Here is a 25,585-nt window from a genome sequence, read left to right as displayed (position 1 = left end):
TGTACGTGTCATTCATATAATTACAATAATATATTAATATTATAAAGATATATATATATACTATGTTATTATATATTAAATAATATATGTTTCAATTTTATATAAAGATATATACACACGCAAAAACTAAAGTCAGATTTACACATATCTATTCCACGACATTTACTTTACCACATTCTCTCTCTCTCACTCTTTTTCTCCCACACCCCTATTTTTTCACTTCCAATCCTTCTTCATCACTCTCCTACCCAGTCTGTGTAGTAATGTCACACAAACACACACGCACACACAAAGAAAAAGAGAAAGAGAAAAAGAGAAAACGAAAGAGAAAGAGAGAGAACAATCTACATTTACAACATATATTTACAAAAACCAAATACATTGTTGTAAAATAAATATCATGTTTAACAATTGTAGTAATAATCGACAGAATTCTCAACAAATTGATACACTAGAGACAGAACTATGCGAGAACATCAACAGAGTTGTCAGAACTCTTGGAAAACGTGCAGCGTCTCGCAGTTTTAACGTAGGTTCCTCGTTGTCGGATGATTTTAATTGTTTAAACAAACGTACGTCGTAATAATCGACAGAACTCTCAACAAATTGATACAGAACTATGCGAGAATTGCAACAGGTGTGTCAGATTTGTTACAAAACGTTTAGCGTCTTATGAGTTTTAATTGTGCCGGTAGCGGGCAAGTTCGAGTGGGTTAATAATTATTGTGATTAATTTATGTTATTTTTTATTTTTGTGAAAATAGTTACAGAAGTTCAGAAAAAAAGAAGTAGTGCATTAGGATCAGTATTGTCGAATGCGTACATCATCGTACTTGTATTTGTGAGTATACAGGGTGTCCCAGAATTGGTGTAACATTTCTCGTGAACAAATAGAAGGAGTAAAACTGAGTCAAAATGTCCTATACCATTTTGCTAGATTCGCAATAGTTACCGAGATCTTAATTAACAAAGATCAGCGAATAAGCATGCATCGGGCTGTCTTACGCGCGTAAGACAGCCCAGTGCGCTTCGCGCGCTAACAGTGTTACCCATAGCGATATGGGAGGAGCTAATATAACAGCATATACTATAACATATGTATACATATTAAAATGTAATTGTGCGAAGCGCGTCTGGCTGTCCTACGCGCGTAAGACAGCNCGATGCACGCTTATTCGCGGATCTTTGTTACTTAAAATCTTGGTAATTATTGCGAATCTAGCAAAATGATATAGGACTTATCGACTCAGTTTTATTCCTTCTACCTGTCTACGAGAGATGTTACACCAATTCTGGGACACCCTGTATATATAAAAAAGCTATAATCAGACTTCCCCTGTCAATAGTAGTTTAAAAATGCATAACTCTGTTTAGAACTCGTATAGAACTATAAAACTATCAAATTTGAGTGAAAATTGAATATAAAACTTGCCGCGGACAAAGTGAGACGCATCGTGAACTTGACGTCTCACTTTGTCCGAAGCGATTTTTTCGCTTTAATAAGCAGAACTATTTGTTTAAACTATCAAGAACTATAGAACTATAGAAAATAAAGCCAGAAGTCTCAATTTTAAGTGAATTTCCACGAAATGATACGCCAACTTCACACACGCAGCTTGCCATGCTAATTTATTGTGCATTTCAACCTTGGAATATGCCTAGTGTATGTGTATAAATTTATTATAAAATAATTGATATTCGGATAAATAAAATTGTGAAGCAAAGTTTTTTGATAACAATTGAAAAGTTCATAATTGTCAAATGGTTTTTAAACTATTTTACAAAAACATGTGTTTTTGTACTTGTAACTTCTCGCAATCTAAGATGACAAGTGAGACTTGTTGATACCATTGTTGTATTTTCAAATAAATATCAGATTGCAGGCATCTACTTCCAAACAGATATGACTAGTCTCCACTTGTTTGTCTGATGTATTAGCAGAAAGATAGTTATGGCGCTCTGTAAAAATTACAGAATAATTGATGAATATTTAAATAATATCTTATTAGAGATAATAGATTAGATTATTACTCCCATGAAAATGTTTTACTTCTGTGCTTCTTCTTCAAGATCTCCGGGAGTGTAATAAAAAAAGAAATTTTTATGGAATGTAAAATATGCTGATTTTGCCATTTTAACTGTCCGGAAGGAAATAGCTTCCTGTTGTGGATTCATGTATATTTCATTCTCAATCTTTGCCAACATACGTACTGCCTTTGCTAAAATTGTATCAAATATAGAGTAGTGCGTAACAGTCTGTAAAATAAAAGTTAGTTAAGTTAACAAAACTTTCTTCTATAATATCTGCATGTTATCTGCTCACTCATAATAATAAGCAATCTGTCTGATCATACAAAAAGAAAAGTTAGATAATTGCTTATATTAATATTTGAGCAGGTAACATGTGGAACTGAATGCACAGTTATTGATTGAAAATTGATACATACTTGTCACACATTCACAACACACGATTCGACTTCGTTGCGCGTGAAGATTCACCGCACAAATTCTTTTGTACCGCGTTACGTTATGTCAATTAAGTACTAGCTATAAACTTAGATTTGTACTTATATGTAATATAAAACGCAACGAGTCTAAGTTTATAGCTAAGTTTATCACTCAACTATAACGTATAACGCGTTATACGAAAGAGTTTTTGTGCGTTAGACTTGAAATGTGACTCGAAACTATCGTCATTACCGTGTCTCTTGATTCTCTCTTTCTCTCTCTAACTCACACTTTCTGAACATGCACACAATTTGGTTGCACGACGACGATCATGATGACGTTTCTGAATGTAAATTTCACACACATTTTCGTATTATCTTCCATTACCTCCGTTCCAGAATCCACAAACAAACAAAATGCAAGAATACTTTTTTTTTAAATGTTTTATTCTGAATTGATTAAGACTAAAACGAAAGTGATCGGTTTAATCGTTCTTGAAATATTGCCCCGTGAAAATCTCGCCACTTCTCAATTTTGTGAATTTCGCGTAATAATATAAAATAAAATAATAGACACGGGTGCCTCGCGCGTGCCGTTTGAGCGCAACTTCGTTGCGCGTGAACTTGGCGCGAGGCACTACCGTGCCTCTTGATATATTTTTAATAACAAATATTGTAATGATTTGAAATATTAATACTGATACAAGAATAAAAACACAACGGGTCTTTCCGATTTGTCAGTTTTTTTTTTAAACATTACTGTGTTCTCAGTGTATAGCGTTGTCGTAAATAAAGAACAAAGACAGCTAAGAGTCGAATAGCAGTGATTTTATTCCAAAGCAAATACTAAATTATACTAACTAGTCCTTTTACACATACACGTAGATAGTGAGTACAATACACATCGCTCATATTGCACGTAAATCAAAACCGCGAGGTCGCGAAAAAGTCCTTTTAAATACGTGTGTACTTTTGTTTTTCTCTATCTTTCTCTCTTTCTCTCTCTCTCTTCTTCTCTAATCCAACGTGAAGGTATTTACAAAGAAAAAAAAAAGTATAACTTGCAAAACCTTTTCGTTCGTCTCGATTTGTTTTTAATTCATATTGTCAGTTGTCAGTGCGAGGGTGGTGAGCACCGATCGCCGATTTGGATTAACTCCGAGATTTTCCCAATTAATCCAAGACAAGCGTGCCGTTAAATCTGCAACAAGTAATCGACAATCTCGAGAAAGCTACAAATTAACATATTAAATAGATTGAGATTTTATGTGAAACGCACCGCTCGTGTTCCATTCGGCGCGTTCGCCGTTTATCTCACCCCTAAGGCACCTCTCGACGTACGTCAAAGGATCGAGCCTGGCGGCCAGGACCTCGCGCAGAAGCGCGATATACGCTATTGCCAGACGCAAAGTATCGATTTTGGACAGCCTCTTCTCGTAAGGAAACGTTGGTACGTGGACCCGGAGCTCGTCGAAAGCCGAGTTGATGCTGCTAAAAATTGCAATCACACTGACAATCTGCCGAATGTGAGCACACACTCTTCCAAGATAATTGTGATGTGATAATATTAAAAAAACAAAAAAAAACAAATAACCATTGTATGTGTGTGTGTTATACCTGAAATGTATACCGCATTGCGCGAGTTCTTTAATTTGCAAGATTTTGATTTTTTAAAACTTTCTTACCTGAGCATGCGTTTTCTTTCGCGAATGTTAGCAGCGTGCCGTTGAATTCTGTAGGGGCTACCGTTTGGATAATAACCCTCTTCCACACCGTTCATTTCCGTGTCGTTATGATCTACAAACGATTTGATACAACGCAATACATCCAATCGGTTTGATTTTAAGTCATTTTACGATTATTTCGTAGTTTATGGTTTTTTTTTTTCCTTTACCTGGGGTCGAAACTGGCATATGGTAGTGCAAGGGAGAATGTGCGTGTGGTGTCGTGTGTGTGACGTGTTGCGTCGATCTGCTCGCATAAACGCATGACGGTAATTCGGCCAAATCTTCCTCAATGATATCACTACTAGGCCCCACGTAATATTGCGTACTGCAAAGTTACGAAAATATTGAAACAAAAAACAAAGACACAAAGTCACAAGTGTATCGCACGCATTTATTGAAAAAATCATCAAAGAAACTCAACGCCCGCTCTTGTGCGCTGAAGATGATCTCACTCAAGAACTACACAAAAAATTATTCGTAAAATTGTGAGAACAATCTTTATGTGAGATAAAATAAAGCGATAAGTAAGCCAGTATTTGTTTCGTGTGATATTAACTTCATGACATATCTACAAGCGACACATTTAATTTTTCTTTTATTTCGCGTACGCTTACTTTTTTAACCGTGAAAAATAATTTCTCAGAAACTACGCTTGAGAAATTAAAGATCTCACAAGTTGTCCGATTAAAACTTGCTACTTGCTATATTCGCACTGATACACGAACGATTTCACTTCTTTATGGATTTTAATAATTTTTATTGAAAGATTAGTAATGTGAAAATTACGAATTGGTATGTTTTCCATTGTGTGTTTTCTATGATATGTTTGATCGTTAGAAGATGCAATTTAATCGTGTGATAATGGAGAACTCGGAAAAACTTTAGTAGTACACAATACCTGGTACAGGCCACGGTGGAATCAGCAGGTCTCGACGTGGTCCCGACTCGATGGCGGATTCTCTGTCCTCTGTCTTCGAAATCGTACGCGGTATGGTGATTCGCCATAACGCACGGTCTTACGATCTCATTCGGTGTCACTATTTCGCGAGATCGTTTACGACAAACCAAAACTGAAGCTCCACTCAAAGCGTGACTCTTAAAACTATCGCAAATCTCTCTTTTGTTTCGAAACCGGAAATCGGAATTTCTCTTCACAACGTTAAATTCACGAAACAAACTGTTTTTGATTATTACTGTTATTTTTTTTTTTTTTTTTTTTTTTGTATCGATCTTGCTGCGACCGATTGATAGATCGCTCTCGAGCAATCTTCCGTATCCTGGAGAATACGCGGATTTTGTACTATCGGCGAAGTCCCTGGGGAGGCCGCTTTATATATGAAAGACACCGAGCCCGCGCGAAAGATAATCGATACCAACCCCTGGGCGGGTTTGCGGCCAATGGCGAGCTGCGACGCGCGTCCGACGCGATTATCAGATGCGCACAGGATTGGCGGATGGATGTGCCCGGCGAAGGGTTTTATCGGTCCGAGAACGACGAGGCGCACCCCCGCAGAGATTTTATTCGTTCCCACCTACTTCCCTCCCCCCTCCGCCCCGATGCACGTCGTCATCTCAACAGCGACGTGGGCGGGAAGGGAGGGAAGGAGGAGTGGATTTATTCTCGTAGACATGGTGGAGGAAGAAGTGAAGTTGCAAGGGGGAATGGCAGAGCAATTTTCAATTTTACCCATGGACGTGTGTGGTGAAATACTGCGAGCATTTCTTTGATTAAATACGACTGTCTTGCGCGCTTCTTTGGATCTGAAATTATTTCTCCCTCTCTTTTTCTTTCTGCCTATATATGAGAAGAAAGAGAGAGAGAGAGAGAGAGAGAGAGAGAGAGAAAAGAAGAAAATACAAATAATTTTTAAAATTTCAAGAAATCTCTCGGTTGTTTCCGTTATTGTTCATGAGAGCCTGAGAAAGCTTCTAGGTAGTAGAATGACAAGTAAGGAATAAAAATGACAATCGAAGTCGATTAACGATTATATAGACGACGTCTCTTTTTAGGGCGTGATTATTAGGCTTCTCAGCGGTGGTGTGAATGAGCCGATATTCAAATGAGCTGTGTTCGGTGCACGCGCGATGAGAGAGGAACGCGACGGTGCAATTATGCGAGGTGTTAATACGATCACAATGGTGGTTCGCCGGGGTTGTACCTACCTATCCTAACTACACCGGGCAAAGTTTTGTCCCCGTTGAAACAAGTTCGGCGCGAGAAAGAGGGTGGCTCGCGGTTGATCCTCGTCGTAGGTATTGTCGAATTATTATTGGCTGGTTCCGCACGCACAACGATATGCATATAATTAGGATTACGCTTTGCGAACCTGTGAGAACATTACACGGTCCTTGTCACCGCAATGTCCTTTTGTGTCGCGAGAGATCGATCCTCGCGGACGGATTCAATTTGCATATTTCGATTTGTTATGAGAAATTATGCGTACAGGCACTTTTTTATCCCGAGAATTGTCGCGTTTCTAATTTGAAAGTTATTTTCGGATGTGTATTACTCCAATTTAAAAACTATTGTTTTAATTTAAAATCAAGTTATTGTACATGTTAAAAATTGCTTTATTGATATTTAATAAAACGTAGATAGACGCAAAGCGGGTTTCACTTTTACTTACTGTTAAAGTAATGTACATCCCATCCTATTCTCGGGTTAAAAAAATTAATAAAAACTTTATTTTTTACATACTGATTTTAAATCGTCGAATTTACTACTTTGAGAACTTTGGATCGCGTTCCGCTTGCGTCGAATGATCATCAGCGTCGAGATGTAACTCGAGTATCATTTTTATTCGCGTATCGGTCATCAGTTACTCTGGGGGGAGCGTGCCGGTTCGAGTATCACCATAACAAATTTCAAGTGGAGCTTTGTCTCTCCGCAAACTATTATTTATCTCAATTTGTCGCGTCTGAGAGAAAAATGGGGACCCGAGAATTCGTTCTCTGAATATATATGCACTACCTTTTTCTCCCTCCGTATCATTCGCGCTCCAACACACGTGCGTGAGAAAGAAAGAAAACCGCAATGTACTCAAATATATTTTCAAATTACATGTGTTAAATAAATATGTTTCGAATACAAATGTCGAATATAAAATACATTTCGAATACAAATGTTTACAAAAGTGAGTAGTTGAGTCCCCGTGAAAATTTCAATATGTTTGAGAGAAGGCCGATACGCGAGGAAAATACCAGATGTTATTGTAAAGAACATGTATTTATTAAGAATATGACCATTCTATTACTGCAGTTTACCACTGAAGATGATCCAAAACCAGGATCGAAACGTATGCTCATATTCTTAATAAATACATGTTCTTTACAATAACATCTGGTATTTTCCTCGTATTGGCCTTCTCTCAAACAAACAAATGTTTACATTAAATCATACTTTATTTAATGCATTTGATACATTTAATACTATTTTATTGTATTTTACATATTGAATATTTCGTAAGTACTTAAACAAAATTATTTAGTTTTTTTATAAGTTTTCTACTCTCTATAGGAAGAGAATGGGGTCACAGCACTCAGCAGGCCAAACCTCAAGTATAAGAATCTTAAGAAGAATGATATATGTTACTTTTTATTTAATGTCTTACTTCTCTCTCATGTACAATTTATTTAAAATAACGTAGTATTATGCATATGAAGACCAGAGGAGAAGAACTTAAGTCTATTTTTTTTCTGTTTTTGATGTTATTTGATAATAAAGAAGGATAATTGGATAATTAAAATAGAGTATTTACCAAGCGAGAGAGAAAACTTCTTGATAAATTCCGAGATATAAGCATTTTTATAAAACGTGCAACAGAGAAATACATGTACGTTTCGAACTTTAAAATCGTTTTCCTCTAAAATTACAAAAATATGAATTATCTCAAGTTCTTTTCTTGTGATCTTCATATATTACGAATAAATTAAATTTTGACTATATATAAAATATATACAGGGTGTCCCAGAATTGGTGTAACATCTCTCGTGAACAAATAGAAGGAGTAAAATTGAGTCAAAAAGTTTTATACCATTTTGCTAGATTTGCAATAGTTACCGAGATCTTAATTAACAAAGATCCGCGAATAAGCATGCATCGGGCTGTGTCTTACGCGCTTAAGACAGCCCAGTGCGCTTCGCGTGCTTACGGTGTTATCCGTATCAGCATATGGGAGGAGCTAATATAACAGCATATACTATAACATATACATATTAAAATGTAATTGTGCGAAGCGCGCCAGGCTGTCCTACGCGCGTAAGACAGCCCGACGCACGCTTATTCGCGGATCTTTGTTAATTAAGATTTCGGTAACTATTGCGAATCTAGCAAAATGGGGTATAGAACTTATCGACTCAGTTTTACTTCTTCTACCTGTCTACGAGAGATGTTACATCACTTCTAAGACACCCTGTATATATATCGTCACTCCCTACGTATAATTACATAAGTGTCACATATGGGATTTTCAGTTTATTGCATAATGACACTTAGAAAGTCATGTTCTTTATGGTCACCAAATATTTAAAAAAAATATTCATAAATAAGGTACAAATTTGAAACCGAAAGATCCCTAACTATAGGGAAACTTATGAAGCTTTATACTTTTAAACTGCTCTCCTCTAAAATTTGCGTTTTGGAGTTACGGGATTATACGTAGGGAGTGACGATATAAAAGATATACTCGATGAAAAACCAATTGAGCATAAAGATAATAATAAATTTTCTTAAATGAGCGTCATTATCCCGTTCTCCTTTATAACAAAAGAGTAAACAATTCACATTCTTAAAATATTTTATAAAATATTTTTAAAATAAATTACGCTCTCCTCTGTAGCAATAGAAAAAAAAAATTATTACATATCATTATCCTACAATTTTGTTGCACCGTCTAATCGAGAGTATTATTATTGCGTAACACAGGCCGGTCTGTGATTGTCCTGCGATTGTCAAAATAAAACTTCCAGTCCAGATTGGATTTCCTCGAACGCGAAGAGGTATCTGAAGATCGTCGATATCGGAGCAAACATTTAATTCGCGATTACATTATTTTCGAGGGGCGAGGACTGTGTGGCCGACTATCCTGCCTGTCAGCGCCAGTGCGCTACCCCTTGGTGTACGCGTACGCACGCACGTATACACGCGCGTGTTCGCCGAACGGGTCCGGAACGCGTGCTCTCGAGTCGCCTCGACCCCCGGAATAATAGAGATTTCACGCCGCGGGGCCCACTTCGGTTCTCACAGTAGGGGTCTGTGCTGTTGCGAAACGATTTCTTATTGTCCGACGTTGCGATTTACCGTCGCACTCGTGCCGAGACAATTTATTCGCCGGGTCACGGATGCGCGTGCCTTTAAGTATCTGTTTATAGTCCCGGGGGATCAATTTGTTTGCGAAATTATTTATTGGTCAAACGAACGGATGAGAGCGGCGCCTCCGCACCGCCGCGACGTTGTTTGATCTGCGATTGGAAACGCGGTTTGGGAAAAACAAACATCATCGCATTTATTCTCGATCCTGTTTGTCTAACGAACCGCGTTATATTGGTCTTTGCGGATTCAGAATCTTGGTGTGTATTGTGCAATTACGTGTTACTACAAGAGAAAAGAGAGAGAGAGAGAGAGAGAGAGAAAATAGGTACGCATTTTGTAGTAAAAAGTACTAATTGAAATTGATTTCATGATGTAATGAATTTACATAATTTGTGAAATATCGCGAGTTAATTTTGTTAAATTAATTATCGAATTGCGTAATTAATTACTTTATACATTATTTAGTTTCTGTTTACAAAGAAAATTACTTAAAATTAATTAAAATACGAGTTAAAAAAAGATCTACAACTATCGTACGGTGTGTGTGTAGCGACACAAGCAGAGCTAGCGAAACATTAAAATATTTATATGGTTATCTATCCTCTTTAGATGCCACTCTTGTATTACGATGATTTTGTGTGTAGTCACGCTTCATTTATACGCGCGCAAAACCTAGACATCGGATTTATTTACAGCATAATTTACGTCATCCAACATTCTATAACACGTTTATTATTATGTAACATGTTCGCTATGTCAACTGCAGTTGGTTCACATTTGCAAATGGCTGATTAAAATCGCGCGCTATTGTGCGATATATTACTGCGTATCGCACTAACAACGTGCTTTCGCGCATTTACGCAAAACGTGTGGCCATTATCTTTCAGAATAGTTAGCAACAGAATTAAAAAAAAAAATTTGAAATTCTCTTTTTTTCATTATTAAACTATTTTATACGCGGTAAATAAGTTTTAACGGGCAAAAACTTATGAACGTAATTTTTGCGCTTATATTTATCTTATGAAAAGTTGCAAATCTACAAAATTATAAAATTGGTATGCTAAAATAAATATATCAGATTAGATTTGCTGTCGGAAACTAAAATACTGTAATTGTTCATCACCAACAAACCGGACACCCATCCGAACTTGTGACCCTGAGTTCTTTTGGCGCCCAACACCCGCAGAAATTTACCGTCCTGAGAAAAAATCTGCACTCTTCCGTTTCCAGCATCGCCGACAATGATGTTTCCCTTTTTGTCGATCTTCAACACCTCGGGCGATCTGTGTAGATGATGATTTTTTTTTAACACATTGTTTTCTTTATATAAAAGTATTTCAAAAAGAGAGAAAGACGATAAAAAAATTTTGTAATTTTATATCAACCTAAATAAGCCTTTCGCTGTGCCAATACCACCGAACGTCTGAAGAAGTTGTCCATCTTGATCGAAAATCTGTACAACACACAAATAAATTCTACGTTACGTACACAAAAATAGTTTTAATATTTAGCATTTGCGACAACAAATTAGATAACAAATTCGTAAGTTTTTTTATTTCCTCAAGATTAAAAGATCAGAGAAAAGATCTGAAAAATTCACTTTACCTTCACTTTATGATTGCCGGAATCGGCAACGACCACGCGCGTGGTCGTGACAGCCACGTCCGTTGGTTGATTCAATTGACTCGGGCCGCTTTTACAAGATCTGACGGTGCCATTCGCGTGTTGTTTGTTCTTGGGCCCGATGCAGTCCAAATACGTGCCGTCCTTCTCGAGAACCTGTACGCGATTGTTTCCGGTATCGGCGATGTAGAGCACGTTCCGTTCTGGGTGTAATGTGATCCCTTCCGGCGAGCGCAATTCGGACTCGCCGTAACCTTTGCTGCACATACGACGGACAAGTTCGCCTTTGTGATCGAACACGAAAATGCAGTGTTTCCACTTGTCTGTCGAGAAGAGTTCCAAAATTATGCAAACACGTATGAAACAAGCGTTTCAATGACCAGACATATAGAAAAATATGAAAGTATTTATATATATATATGTTATAGAAATTAATTAAATTTAAAAACATATCTTAAAATTACTTAAAACATTGACAATTATTTACGTTTAATTGGTTCAGAACAGCGTATACAGTAACTCGAATATCTCGAGAATGAATTAATATTTTTTAATGAATAAAGTACGATTTTAATCATTTTATGGCTTAATTCACTTTTATTATATTAGGCTCTTGATGTAGATATGTGTCATCGTCTATTTCCATCATGCTTTGCAATTTTCAACATCGAAAATTGCAAAACACTTTCCTTCTGATAGTGAAAAATATGAAAATTATCCAACAGGACAAAAAAATGTATTGTTTGTATTACAGGAGCGAGAGAAAACACTTCTAGATTTGAATGCAAACGAATGTAACGTTGAGCTCTGTGTAAGTTGTTTGTGACACAAAAACTGAAGTTTTACTTCATTGTTATTTACTATAAAATCATCGTTTTGAATAAAATGTTTTCCCTGTTCTGAAAGGGTTTTAATATATTTATATGTCTAATAATTATTTATTTCTTTTTAATAAATATATCCATTGATCGTTGAGATATTGTAATTATTTATTCGCTTTTAAAATAAATGTTTTTAATAAATTGGGATTATCGAGATATTTTTGTTAAAATCTAGAACTACACAGATTACTCTTTAGAATCAGAGAAAGAAAAAGAAAATAACTATAAAAAAAAACTCGAGAGAATTAAATGTTTAAAACCTGTTACGTATATTTCATCCTGCTCCTGTACGAAAGCGATTCCTTGAGGCGCCATCATCTCTTGGTGGCGAATCCTTCGCACAACTTTGAACTTCCTGTCGAAAATGACAATTTGTCCGGAGCCTGGACAGGTCACGATAATATTATCTCTCCAACAGTCAATAGCTAACGCGGACGGCCGTTGTACCGTGTTATAGTTCATGACAATTTTCGGTGTGAAGGTTCTTCGCCTGTCGCATCAAGTTTTTTCTTCGTACGAAACAACGCAAAATCAACTCGTCGTTTTATATGTCGTCTATGTATGATGTACTTACTTGTACAAAAATCCAACGTTCTCCTTGTTAGATGATTTCGCGCGCACGTTAATTTTCCCGAGTCCTCTTTCTACGTCGCTCAGTTCCAACTCCCAAATCGAGATAGCCGCTATCACTTCCGCGACTTTTTGCTGCAGATCCAGAAACGTTTTCACCTTAAACAAACGCGATTATTATTTAAATTCTCATCAGCGCGTTAAAGAAATGCGCGATCAATGAAAAACGCGAGGACCAATTAAATCAAGATTTTTTTTCAATGTTATTTATCTCGTTGATGAAATCTCGTCAAGCGAAATTGAAATAATATGCGGAGCAATGCGGTTGACACGTTTCTCCGCCGCAAATTCCGCGCGATGTGCAACGACGCGTCGCTAAATTGCGGCCAATCGCCGGACATAAAGAGAAACGAAAAAAAAAAAAGAAAGGAGAGAGCGGTGAAGCTTCGTCGCTTTCTGGCACTTACGATACCCCCGAAGTCGGCACCCTCCCCCTCCTCGTTCGTGCAGTCACGTGTCGAAGCGTGCGAGCCCTTTGTGCCGATTCCGGGGGCCCTTCTCTCTCCTGTACTTTCCGTCCTGACCGTTTGATCATCGCGAATAGGAGGATCACCGCGATTCAACGTGCGAGGACACGTGTACTAAATAGGCTTGGCGGTCTAAAGCCTGTTTGCGCCGACGGACGGACCGATGATGTTGCTGCGGCGATTTGTGCCAATACCGTAATCTGACGAGGAATTTTTTGGAATCGCGTTTCTCGTATTTTCGAATCAAAATTACTTACAGGAAAATGCGCGCAAACGAATAAAATGTCATTCTCTGTCACGCTCTTTCGGTTTTGCTTTAGAACCACAGATGTTAATTCGCAGTAATCGTTTTGTTGTTTTAGTTTTTTTAACTACTTAAAAATACAGAGTTTCGCTACTTCTCGAGATAAGTTCTTGTTTTTTTTTTTTTTTTTTTTTTTTCCAGACGATGTAAATTTATATTTATTCTTGTGTCATATTTATATTCTCTCTATGCGTTTCTCGTCGAATCGTTTATTTAGAGCGCATTTCAACGTTCGACTTCAAAAAACGAAGCGACAAAGCGCAACTCTGTTGTCGTTTTTTCGCGACACTTAGGTACGCCGATACGTTTCACGCCAATCAGACGAACAGAGAAAAGAAGAGGAGAGAGAGAGAGAAAAGAGAACGCGTGCCGATAAACTGGTCACCCAAGAATCGACATCTCTCCGTTGGACGATTCAAAACATTTCCTCGCAAGCGCGGCGATATGAGAACCACCGAACTGCGTCCGATCTCGATGAAACACGAAGAGAGCGATCGACGAAAGAATAATGAGCGAAGAACAACAACGCGATTTTCTTGGACATTTATGTTCGGATGACGCGCGATCGATTGAAAACTCTATAAGAGATAATTAGTAGCTAATGAAAGTGTCAGACGCGGGCGCGAACATTATTAATTAGATAAATAAGTGAAAAGCTTTTTTTTTAACGTAAGATGTTGCAAGCGTAATAATTTGTTTGTTAATAAAAGACCAAGTCGTAATTAACAAACGACATTTTACCGAAGAGAATTTCAAAGCAAAGGTCGTTAATTGTTGTTCAGTCTCTAATTAAGTAAATAAATTATTACTCTCCTGAATATGTGCAATATCATGCGTCTTTATATGGCTTGGTAGTACTTGCGAATCTTCATTAAAAAATTCTTTATTTCAAATTGATAACTTGTGCGCGGTTAATTTTCGCCGTCGCGCTCGAGTTGACTCCGCGCGCAAATAAGCCAGTCTAAAAATTCAGGGTAAGGGGGGGGGAAGGTTCCCCCCAATCACACAGAGGTTACGTGTGTTACGCGCGCTCTTTAACCAGCACGATATAAACATACACGTCGGAATTAATGATACACCGTTTAGTTACGCGTCAGTTGATTTTCCCAGACCGGCGGCTTTGTGTCGTTCTCGAGGGGGAGTAACGGGGGCAGAACGGAAAAGGGAACTCCGATCTCTCGCGTGTCTTGGGGGATTCGGACGCTGTACCGCTCTTCAATATGTCACTGTGGCTAATTTCAGGGGCCAACTACTAGCCACCGGCAATTCAGAACCATATCTCGGTTGTTTTGCGTCGTCCCTCGAGTGAGTAGGTGAGAGGGAAAATACGTGTATGTTCTTGATGTATAAACTGATTTTAAATGATTATCGCCGATTTTCCATATCTTATCTCGAGAAAAATCTCACAGATCGCGAGAAACGTCGACATTTATTTTTTTTTTTTTTTGCGCGCGCGTACGACAATTGACATGTAAAATTCAATTAACTCGCTTTGTGATCAACTTTCTTTCGAAGTTCTTTTCAATTTTTTCCCCGTTTTTATCTCTGATAATTTTTATTAATTTCGTTTTAAAAAAACCACACTTTGAAATTGAGTTTTTTTTTTTTTTAATAACGCAAAAACTACACATATGGCAGTTGAGGTGAATTCGCAATCGGATCAGTTACTGAATCGTCGATTGATTGACAAACGTTATGCAACGACAATATTGACGACCGAATGATTTCGGAGCGAATGATCCGACGGTGCGTTACATAATTGTCAGGCCAGTCAGTCATCCGACGGATTTTCCGCGTGCGTTCGGGCGAATTCGCGCTAAAGCAGGCGCGGCAATAAATTATAAAAGATGATCGGTAATTAACAGTAACTGCAACTGGATAGCGTTTATGCCGCCGCTGCGGAATATATGTCCGCCAGTGCCTGTAGCTGACTCTTTATGGTAGGGTGTGCTCGTGACGTGAATTATTAGCCCTTGGGCCCTACCAGAGCCTTGGGGCTATGTATCTATGTGTGCGCGCGTGTGTTTTTCTCTGTGTGTATATATATGCATGTGGGCTCGTCGGCGGGCGTGGCTTGGCGAGGGTGTCGGGCGTGGCCACGAACCAACCCCCGCAAGAGAGAGAGAGGAAGAGACGAAGGGAAAATGAGAGAAAGAAAGAAAGAGAGAGAAGATCAAGCCGAACATACAGCGAATTGATTCAGGATTTGATCCTATGCGAGTGTATGAGCTGCGAAATCTGCTTTTTTTTTTTTTTATTGCCCGAACGCCTTGAAGAGCGCACTGAAAGCATTTTCGTTTCGATATTCTTCACCGACATGAAGAGCCGAATCGAATCGCGATCGATTTGTTCGCGTGTCGAACAAAATAACATTTTTCAGGACACGCTTTCTGTATCCGCCGCAAGAGCGATATAAAACGAGTTATTAATAAATGTTACGCGGCACGCTGGGAGAGAGATGGCAGAATAGATTTTTGTTTTTTTTTTTTTCAGTTCGCACGCTTGGAAATATAAAAACATGTTTTTAATGTCGGTCAAAAACATCAATTGATCGATTACCTACCCGTAAGATGTATTTGAAAAGTTTTGTTAAAATAGTTTTTTCCCTACGTAAATTGTAGATCATCTTTTAAGTCTCTTTAAGTTTTTTATTTAAAGATATTTAACCGAACTTTGTAAACTTTATAAATAAAGATCGTAAAGAGCAAAATTTTTAATACAATTTATAATACAATTTCTGTCAGAAAACTTGCAACGTAGAAAAAAAATTAATTCGATAAATTAATTTGTTTCTGGGTTTTTTTTAAGAAAATTGATAAAGGAAAGATAGAACTGCGAAAATTTTGCATATTTGTTTCTCTACAGAACGATAGAATGGCGACCGAGCCACGAGTGTATCTCATTATCCGGTTTACTTCCTCCCGCGGGGTTGGAGATCTTCGATGCCTTGATAATGGCGGAAGGGAGAGAGAGAGAGAGAGAGAGAGAGACGAATATAGCGAGGAGAGACAGAGCGCAAAGGGGTCGAAGGGGGAGAAGCAGGAAGAGAAAGAGGAGGAGGAGGAAGAGGAGGAGGAAAGCCACGTTGCGGAGAAAGAGACGAGATTCAGAAGAGCTTTCGCCATCGTACCAGACCGCTGTGCTCGCGTTTGTACAGTGGTAATGGGCTGTCAGGAACAGACGTTGGCTGCTTGTGCCTTGTACACCAACACCATTATCCTCCTGCTATCCCGGGTTAGGTCCTATCGGTTCGCGAATCCGCCCCGAACCTGCACCCATCGCATCACTCTCTCTCCCTTTCTCTCTCTCTCTCTCTCTCTTTTTCTCTCATTTTTTGCGGCTTATTTCTCGTCGTGGCCACCGGTTTTTTTACTCGATTTAACGCCCGCATGATCCCGCGTCTACGCGTGAATGCGACTTCTTGACATTTCAAATCAGAAAAACCGGTAAGTTTTCCGTAATGTTTCGCAATCTAATTTGGCTAATTCGAGATCTCTCTCGCGGCTTGCGCGCTGATATTTTACTGTCAAAGTTTCTCGCAAGTCGCAACAACAATTTCATACAACGTCATGTTTTCTTGATACTTGAAATTTTCTTCGCAAGTTTTTGAACGCATTATTACAAATGTTCTCTCGCTTTATCGATAGCGTTCTCGATTTCGTCATTTCATTTATCTTACTGACACTTCGCAAAAAAAATAATGAAAATTCTGGCCGGAGATCTCTCGCCACCGATTTTCTCGCCTCGGCCAGCCCCACATGTTCGCTATCCACTCCCTTCCCTCCCTCTCCTCTCCGTGTGCTTCCTCTTCTCAAGTAATCAATACTGTGAGGCATCCTGCACAGGACAGGTACGGCGCTGGTCCAGATTTTAGAGCCGGGAGAACGGGAGGAATAACATCAAGAGAGGACGGTAAAAATTTCAGTTTATTTCATCGAGAGAGAAAGAGAGAGAGAGACAGAGAGGGAGAGTGAGAGAGAGAGAGAGAGAGAGAGAGCGGCTCTCTCAGGAATAAACCATATTTTAACAGTAATGCGATAATTTCTCTCGGTCTCTGTCTTGCAACTTGGGATAAATTTCTAGGAAAAATTTTTATTCTTTACTCAATAGAAATGGAATTAAATAAAAACGATCATACCTTTTTCTCATTATCGGATAATAAATCGTACGTGACTTCCCGCTGTTCTTTCAATTCCGCTTGAGTTTTACTCATTCTTTGTTTAATATCGTTCACCGGTGTTTCGCCCGCGACAATGATATTTTCTACCCTTATCATTCGATCCTGTCGTTTTTTTTCAAGTGCCGCTATTTTGGCCTCGATGTCCCTGTCGATGAACTCTTTCATCTTATTCGCTTTATCCTGGTAAGAAATCAAGTTCATTGTGTTTAGAAAGTTTTGTAATTAACGCTTTGCACGAAGAATTTTCAATATGTTTTAAACGGTATTTGCAATAATATTGAATTCTTACTCGAAAATTGTTTATTTTGTCTTCGAATTTGATCGCTGATGTCTCAAGATTTTCGCTTATATTCGCTATCTCGTCTTTCAAGTCATTAACATGATTTGTCCAGCAATCATCACAAAATCTCTGTGAGAATATTAACGTGTTAATTCTCTAATAGCTTTTTATATATTATTCCGTTTTTTTTTTTTACTTCACAAATATCTTAATAAATACTGCTTGCTGCATTACTCACGCGTTTACAATGTTTGCATTTGGTCACGCAAGTCTCGCCGCAAATACGGCAATTTTCATTTCGTATTTTTGTTGGTAAAGGCGCGAAGCTGACTGCGCTCTTTGTATTTGCTGCGTCGTTTATTACCGCTATATTGCAGATCGGACACGTCCGACCGCCCTCTAAAACAAAACCACCACAGCAATTGTCGCATAATAACTCGTGACAAAATTCAAACTCACAAACGAGAAATAATCCAAATATCGCGTTGACAATTCTAAATTTTCCAAAATATACATCATTATTGATAACATTCTAAATAAACAATTCTAAATAAACTTTATCAACGTTGTTTAGAAATTATACGACTTAGATTTATATGAACTTTTACTTTGTAGAAAAACAGCACGGATATCTCTCTCTCTCTCTCTTTTTTTCTACCGTACCTTGTTTATGTGATATTATAAGTCGATTTGAAAAACATTGTAGACAAAATACATGACGACATCTCATCATTTTGGGCGATTGCACCTCGCTCTTGCACGCTACACATCGCGATCCATAAATAGCGCCAAACGAAATTGTCCTGTTAGAAAGTAAATTGTCCAATAAAAAACTAATTGGAGCAACATTGTAATATATTATATAAAATATTTGACATAATGATATATATATGTACGTAGCGGTACGTATGCGGTAGAATAAAATTATTTGCTGCATACTTGCGGCGATTTGTGTGTTTTTCTTTCGACGTGGAAGGTCTCGCTTCTGTCGATTTTCTGCCAATAGAGGCGGACCGCAGAATCTTCGATTTTTTTTGCATCTCTCGCCTTTGTTGTTTTCCAAGTGTTATGTGCGACAGTATGTCGTTTGAAATTATATAATTTTTCGTTTTTCTTCTCTTCGTTCTCTTCGACTTTTTCGTATCGCGCGATTTTCGAAACGCGCGATTAAATTTTATAAAACATTAAAAGCACTTGCATTTGTTCGGTGTCGATAAAATATCGCTTTCGTGTTGCAATTTATATTTCAAATAACATATTTTTCATCGATTAATCAGACACATAACGTGCAACGTCTGTGTGTTTGACGTGTATAATATAAAATTTCGCGCACAATTTTTAGTTTCAAGAATTCCACGTGTCACACAAGTTGTCGCTTTAATTACACATATAGCGAGCGATAAAATAAAACGCGCTGATATGTTGAAAAAAAAGTTTTTTCACACACATTACGCAAAGTATAACGGATTATTCACAGAATTTTTTTCATGGATTATTTATACGATATTATGTGAAAAAAAAAATCCGATAAACATATTTTATGTACTATCACTTTCAACGTGCGATTCGAAACTGATAATAAATATATTTCGGTTACTTTATCTCGCAGCCATCAGTGACGCAATCACACGATAAGATATAAAACAATTTTAAATACACATACATTCGACTTTTCTTAATAAAATTCGTCAAAAGTAGCGGAAATAGATACTCGAAGTGTATCTACACATATCCGTATATTCGCAAATTTATAAGTAACATATTTTTGCAAGTTTCGTCATAAGAGAAAAATGCAGCCCCCCACCCTCACACAAGGGCAATCCGAATCGCAGTTTCGAATTGATCCTGTTGAGACCTCGTTCGGTAAAAATGCGAAGCTCCAGAAGCCGAATTTGCGACATACATGTTGAAAAGCTGACAAATGCGCTTCCCATATATAAAAGAATCATCGAAACTCAAGACTGAAATCGACCATGACAGTGGCGTCGTGCCACTGTTCTTGTTGTGAGATTTTTGAAAAAATAATGATTCGCAACATTTTGCCTTGTGTTACGTTATATTGTTCAACGAGACACGCGAATCAGGTGATATAATGACGCGGTAACGAAAACAGCTGCTGATCATGTGTTCATGTGAGTGAAATAAATTTGTTTCTTTTTCATCAAATAAGTAAATAAACAAATGGTAAAAAATATAAAATCCGTAAAGCACTACAGTTCAAATATCTTTGATTGTACTTCACAAGAGTCCCGTTTTTTGTTTCTACGTATTATCATCAGATTTGTTGTGTTTTAGGTTAGAAAATTAAAAGACACGGGTTTAAATGCCCTTGTTACGCAAGGTGTTGTTGAAGCTGACAATTCTAGCTCTGCTCTTGGTAATTCTCTACTGCTATCAGACGTCCAATGGCGGAGGCATCGTATCCAATAATCTGCGAGCGCAAAATGCAGGTCCGGTTAATCTTACAACCGCCCTAACATCAGCCAAGTATTCCACCGAGGTCAATTATACGTCCTCGACTACTGTGAGCACTTTGCTACACAATGAGACGAGCGATTACAATATCTGGTGCATTTTCACCAAAGTCACATTAAACTCACCCATGAAGCGCAAATTTCAAATATTTGTAGACTCCTTACTCAAATCGACCACTATAGATATTGTCTTTCATGTAATAAGTGATAACGACAGTCGGCATATAGCACAGGCTGTTATCCAACATGTTATGGTTAATACGGGAAAGTTTATGAAGGTATATGTGTGATTTGGTTTTNTTTTTTTTTTTTTTTTTTTTTCTATATAGTTACATGAATATTTTTTGTAATAGATATTCTTTCTTGTTTTTCACTTGTGTTCAGATAGTTTATTATGATGTACATAAACTGGCTGTACAACTGGAGGACATAATATCAGTTATGTCACCACACTTCAGCAGCAAACCGGGAACTTATTACTCCGACGCGTTGTTCTTTCTTTCACTGGGTTTGCACAGAATTGCGCCCACTCATCAGAAATTTGCTGCCATGTTTGATGCGGACACGAAATTTCGTCGAGACGTTAAAGACTTGTTTCAAGAGTTTCACAACTTCGGGAAGGAAGCTCTGTTTGGTTTGGCTTCGGAACTCACTCCGGTTTATCGACACGTCTTGTACTTATATCGCAGCAAACATCCAACAACAATGTTCGGTGAGCCTCGTCACAAAGGCGGATATCCCGGCTACAATAGTGGAATGGTGCTTTTTAATTTGGAGAGATTGCGAAACTCACGCATATACAATGAGACCGTCAGTAAGAAAAGTGTGGATGCAATGACGAAAAAATATAACTTCAAGGCATGTTTATTGATATAATGATGATCCTCCTCTTTTCTCTTAAGTCGCATAATTTTAGTTTCTAGTTATTTTCTATTCAGTGTTTTCTTAAAAAAAAAAAACAAGAGAAATGTTGAGACGCGTTATTTAAAAGTGATAAATTGTTACAGGGCCACTTGGGTGATCAGGATTTTTACACGCTTCTAGGTATGGAAAAGCCGGAACTTATTCATACAATTGATTGTGGCTGGAATAGACAACTTTGCACTTGGTGGCGCGATCGTGGTTATGCGGATATTTTTGCTAATTACTCGGAGTGTAATTCAGAGACCAAACTGTGGCACGGAAATTGCAATACTCCTATACCTGATGATTAAACAATTTTTATGGTACGTGCGATAACTCGTAAAGTACAAGAAAATGCTCTTCCAATTTTGTAGATTTAAAGAAAAATGGTGCTAAAGTATGAATCTAGAGACAAAGAATTTCGAAACAAGATTTTTAGCGAAAATGGTTAGAAAATTTTGTAAGCAAGATTAGATTCGTTTATTTTATGTTAAGTAATAAATTTACATTTTCTAATAACGTTCGTATGTGAACACTTAATCTGCGAATCACGGAATTGTCTGTTCTCTGCGATCCGTGTTGAAAATTTAAATAATTTTATAAATGTTTTAGTTAAAACTATTAACTTTCTTCTTGCACGCGAAAAAAACTGCCCGCGTTACGCAAAAGGCGCGCGCACAACCGGTCCGTAGATTAAGTGTTAAACACAATAAGTAAAAAGGAGGAAAAAGTGTATAATCCGTTTTCTATCTTTCTATTCTTTTGAATTAAGTTTTTACATTTACTTATCGGCAGAAGATTCTTGAGCAAATTGTATCAATAACAAAAAGAATGTGTCAATATGTATTTTGCGCAATTTTAAAACAGTATTAATTACAATGTAAGTATATGCATATATGAAAGAGTCCGTGCAATAATGCTCGATAATATTTTCAAGATCTATCGTGCTTTCTGTGAAGCAGTAGTTTCTCGTTGCACTTTTTTGTTTTTCACGTTTTTTCTCCAGTGGCAATATATAATTTTATACATGTATGTATATATATATTAATGGGATTTATCAAGTAGTTTAATTACGAATTAGTAGATTTTTTGTAGATTTAATTAATTACTTTGCATATATTTTAGCATAGTTGCTAAAAAAAAAAAAGATTTGACGCGGAACATATTAATGTCGAAAAAACACAGGTGCTATTGACATTGACATTTATGTGTATACGTTATGATTACCATTACGTATAAATGTTTTATGAAGATGGTGATATTTAACGTACGTATGTAACAGATGTGCATTATATATATATAAAAAAGAAATTATTTATAATAATTGCAAACTGAAATGAGTAAACTCACAAGTTAGTAATTAATTGATAGCACAATAAGATTTATACATAGTGAACACATGTAGATTTGTTGTGTGTATGACTCTTTAATACGCGCACGCACACACATCTGTGATCTGAAGCTCTTTGAGGGACAATTTAATTGTTCTCACTTCAGAAAAAATACTGGTATATACTTTATACCAATGTTTTAAACAATGTTTTTTTTAGAGGAAAATAAATAAAAATTACAGTTCTTTATATATAAGCGTTTCTATTAATAAAAAGATTAACTGCATACGTTTTAGTTTCCTCCTGGAGAAAAAAAATACAATTATGCCGCAAGGAAAGAATCCGAAACATAACGAAATGCGTTTCGCAAGATCTGTAATGCCAACGAAAAATTAATTTATATTTGAACATATTTGCTACAATACAATTGTTTCATACAATGTCCATGTGATAGGAAAAGCGACGATTAACTCAACATGTTAAAACTAACCATCTCTTTCTCTCTCGCTTTTTTTCTTATGTAAGTATAAATAAATCTATATCATGTCCAATCGTTAACTCAATTGACCAGATTTAGGACTATCTCATGTTTAGCGCAGTAACGTTCTACAACCCTAAATTCGTTGTACGATACGTAAAATATGATATCACCTTTGGTCCCGTTGATAGAAACTTATAGCGAAAAATTAGAACGTGTTAGTATACTCAAGTCGCTATTAGTACTAGTGTTGATCCGTTCACGACTAACTTTGGTATTTATATTTCTTTTTTTTTTCCTTTTTTTTTGTTATCATCAACGCACAATCGCCGCACCAAAGCTAGAATCGGACGGTCCTATCTCGAATTAAAGAATATAATTTAATTTCTCTCGGAACACACATTCACACAATTTTTCTCTCTCTCTTTCACACATAAACACAAACACATACACGCACACGTTAATTATTATAATGAGCAATATCAAGTTGATGACTATATTCAAGTAAATAAAATTAACATTTCCTGTGTCTTTTTCTGCGATGAAACAAATGTCGAATACTATGTACATTTTCCATCATTTTGCAACAATGTTTCACTTGTTGCACTTATTTTTCTGTGTACATTTATATTATGTGTACATTATATACACGCGGCGTATCAACGTGTTAATCCAGCGATCAGATATTCGATTGGAGTTGTTTTTTTTAAACGATTATACATCCGCGGATAGAATAGTACATGTACGCTGAGATAACACAAATTTCGAACGCGATTTACAATGTCGACTATTAATATTTTGTAATTGTGGTTTTTATACAGAAATAAAAAATAGCGAAAACATCACAAATCTTTCTTAATGCAGATTTTATCTGTAAATAAAAGCGCGTTTCTTCTTCAAAATTATTCTAAGGATTTAACTTCTGACAAACACAAAGTGTTTTCTTCTCAAAACTATTTGCACATACATTTTTTTGTAAACATAGTGTACGTAACTTTCATTATTTAAAAACAAAATAACACAAAAAAATAATCTAAATTTTAATCTATTAATGAGAAAAAAAATGAGAAAAGGAAATTCGAAAATCTTGATGTTACTTTTGCTCCAAAAACTCTTTTGTTAAGTTTCAAATTTATGTTTTCACCGTAGCTGTGCGCAATTAGTAACGTTCAGCGGTCTAAAACAGAAAAATTTAAATGTTACATATTAGTTATCAGAAAGTAATTTAAAAAATAACTTAAATTTCTCTCTATATAAATCCTTCTGTTGTTCTACGTGAAATTTTGTATCGCAATATACTTACACTTTTTAATTTTTCACGTCCGCCGAAATTGCGGATGGACTCTAACAGCATATCTCTAGAATCTAATTGGACTGGCATTGAATTGGGTCTCGCATTGACACTCTTCAATGTGACTCCCGTTATTACTGGTGCGGTTACAGGCTTGGGAATCTGTACGTTTCTGCTGGCACTGTCAATTGTCGATGTTCTGTTGTGATTGTAATTTACTTGATTGTTGTTCGTTTTGGAATCAACGGTGGGTATCTTGAATCCTTTGACAACGGGCATCGGTGGATTAATTTTCACACCGTTGTTGACATTATACCTAAAAGACGTTTCATTGTGGAAACCGATATTCTGGCTTGTTCCGTTGATATCTTTGACAGATATGAATTTTTTTGTCCGTGAATTCTGCTGAATCCCATGCGGCAGGGATTGACTCTTAAACGAAACGTCATTTTGTTCGTACGACCTCGCAAATTTAGCGTAACCGTTTTGCTTCGAATCAGCAATTTTTTCCATTCCATCTGATTGCACGTCATGATGATAATCCGCTGACTGTCTGTTAATATTGACGCGTTTAGGTTTTTGTCTCAAATTAACCTGTTGACCGAACGTTTTCTTTAGTTCTTGGAAATTTAACGTCGCGTCGATTTCATTCTCACTGGTTCTCGACGTTTCCCTCGGATAATTTGTCTCGATCGAGGTCTTCTTCAGCTCGACTCCCATCACGACCGGTCTGTCTTCGATTTTCGACGCATCAACGCGATTCGACAACGGTATCTGAAAATTTGACGTAGTGTGCGCAACCAAATTCTTCACGGGCTCGTCCAGTTTTTTATTCGTCGAAGACTTATTCCCGCTGACGTAATTCGTAACGTCATCTCTGTTCTTCGAATCGGTAATATTAACAACCGTCCTCGCATTGTTGCTTCCTAGTTTGTAATCAGTGTCCATTTTGATCTGAACGTTGACGCTGGGTCTTTCCGACCAGCTTCCCAAACTGATCGCAGGCGGACCGGTGTAAGTATAACGTTTCGCATTTTCCTTTCTCGGCAATTCTTTATATTCCGATTCCCCATCGCGAGATTCGTATGTCGAGGATACACTCGATCTGTTCGAATGTTCGTTAGACTCGTATCTAAAAAGTATATTATTGAAAATAATTGGGTTTATATTATTGAAAAATTATGTAAAACTACACAGATAGTTTTCAAATATAAGACAAGATCTCATAAAACAATCAAGCAACGGAAAGGAAACAAAA

At 37.1% G+C, this 25,585-nt stretch overlaps 4 protein-coding genes across 6 annotated transcripts in view; 1 reads left to right on the top strand and 3 right to left on the bottom strand.

Moving 5' to 3' along the window:
- Positions 1-3,236: 3,236 nt before the first annotated feature.
- On the bottom strand, positions 3,237-5,465 carry LOC109859862 (basic helix-loop-helix transcription factor amos-like). 2 transcript variants are annotated; one of them, XM_020438521.1, is made up of 5 exons: positions 5,073-5,465; positions 4,342-4,499; positions 4,133-4,244; positions 3,727-3,938; positions 3,237-3,648 (listed from the first exon to the last, which is right to left on the bottom strand). In XM_020438521.1, the coding sequence occupies exons 1-5, from the start codon at positions 5,177-5,179 to the stop codon at positions 3,542-3,544; spliced, it is 696 nt and encodes a 231-aa protein (XP_020294110.1). In that variant the 5' UTR covers positions 5,180-5,465; the 3' UTR covers positions 3,237-3,541. The 2 variants fall into 2 exon arrangements, with proteins under 2 accessions (XP_020294110.1, XP_020294111.1); XM_020438522.1 differs by having other exon boundaries at positions 3,727-3,935.
- Positions 5,466-9,928: 4,463 nt separating this feature from the next.
- Positions 9,929-19,395, bottom strand: LOC109859865 (RING finger protein nhl-1-like). Its single transcript, XM_020438525.1, has 10 exons — positions 18,790-19,395; positions 18,514-18,653; positions 18,089-18,249; positions 17,860-17,979; positions 17,529-17,750; positions 12,564-12,718; positions 12,250-12,479; positions 11,091-11,431; positions 10,871-10,938; positions 9,929-10,768 (listed from the first exon to the last, which is right to left on the bottom strand). Exons 1-10 carry the CDS (start codon positions 18,888-18,890, stop codon positions 10,546-10,548), a joined length of 1,761 nt encoding a protein of 586 aa, XP_020294114.1. The 5' UTR covers positions 18,891-19,395; the 3' UTR covers positions 9,929-10,545.
- Positions 19,396-19,721: 326 nt separating this feature from the next.
- Positions 19,722-23,225, top strand: LOC109859868 (xyloside xylosyltransferase 1). The gene is made up of 4 exons (XM_020438528.1): positions 19,722-19,982; positions 20,146-20,602; positions 20,709-21,182; positions 21,332-23,225. Exons 2-4 carry the CDS (start codon positions 20,174-20,176, stop codon positions 21,536-21,538), a joined length of 1,110 nt encoding a protein of 369 aa, XP_020294117.1. The 5' UTR covers positions 19,722-19,982; positions 20,146-20,173; the 3' UTR covers positions 21,539-23,225.
- Positions 23,226-23,335: 110 nt separating this feature from the next.
- Positions 23,336-25,585, bottom strand: part of LOC109859867 (extracellular matrix-binding protein ebh) — a 40,974-nt gene continuing 38,724 nt past the window's right edge. For both annotated transcript variants that reach the window (XM_020438526.1, XM_020438527.1), the window contains exons 11-12: positions 24,340-25,459; positions 23,336-24,213 (exon numbers count right to left, since the gene is read on the bottom strand). In XM_020438526.1, coding sequence (XP_020294115.1) covers positions 24,196-24,213; positions 24,340-25,459 — 1,138 coding nt within the window. In that variant the 3' untranslated portion in view covers positions 23,336-24,195. The remainder of the gene's footprint in view (positions 24,214-24,339; positions 25,460-25,585) is intronic.

Source organism: Pseudomyrmex gracilis, unplaced genomic scaffold (genome assembly GCF_002006095.1).
Source record: "Pseudomyrmex gracilis isolate BER0280 unplaced genomic scaffold, ASM200609v1 scaffold_296, whole genome shotgun sequence".
In the NCBI taxonomy this organism is placed as follows: Eukaryota; Metazoa; Arthropoda; class Insecta; order Hymenoptera; family Formicidae; genus Pseudomyrmex; species Pseudomyrmex gracilis.
This window is presented reverse-complemented; position numbering and strand designations above follow the sequence as displayed.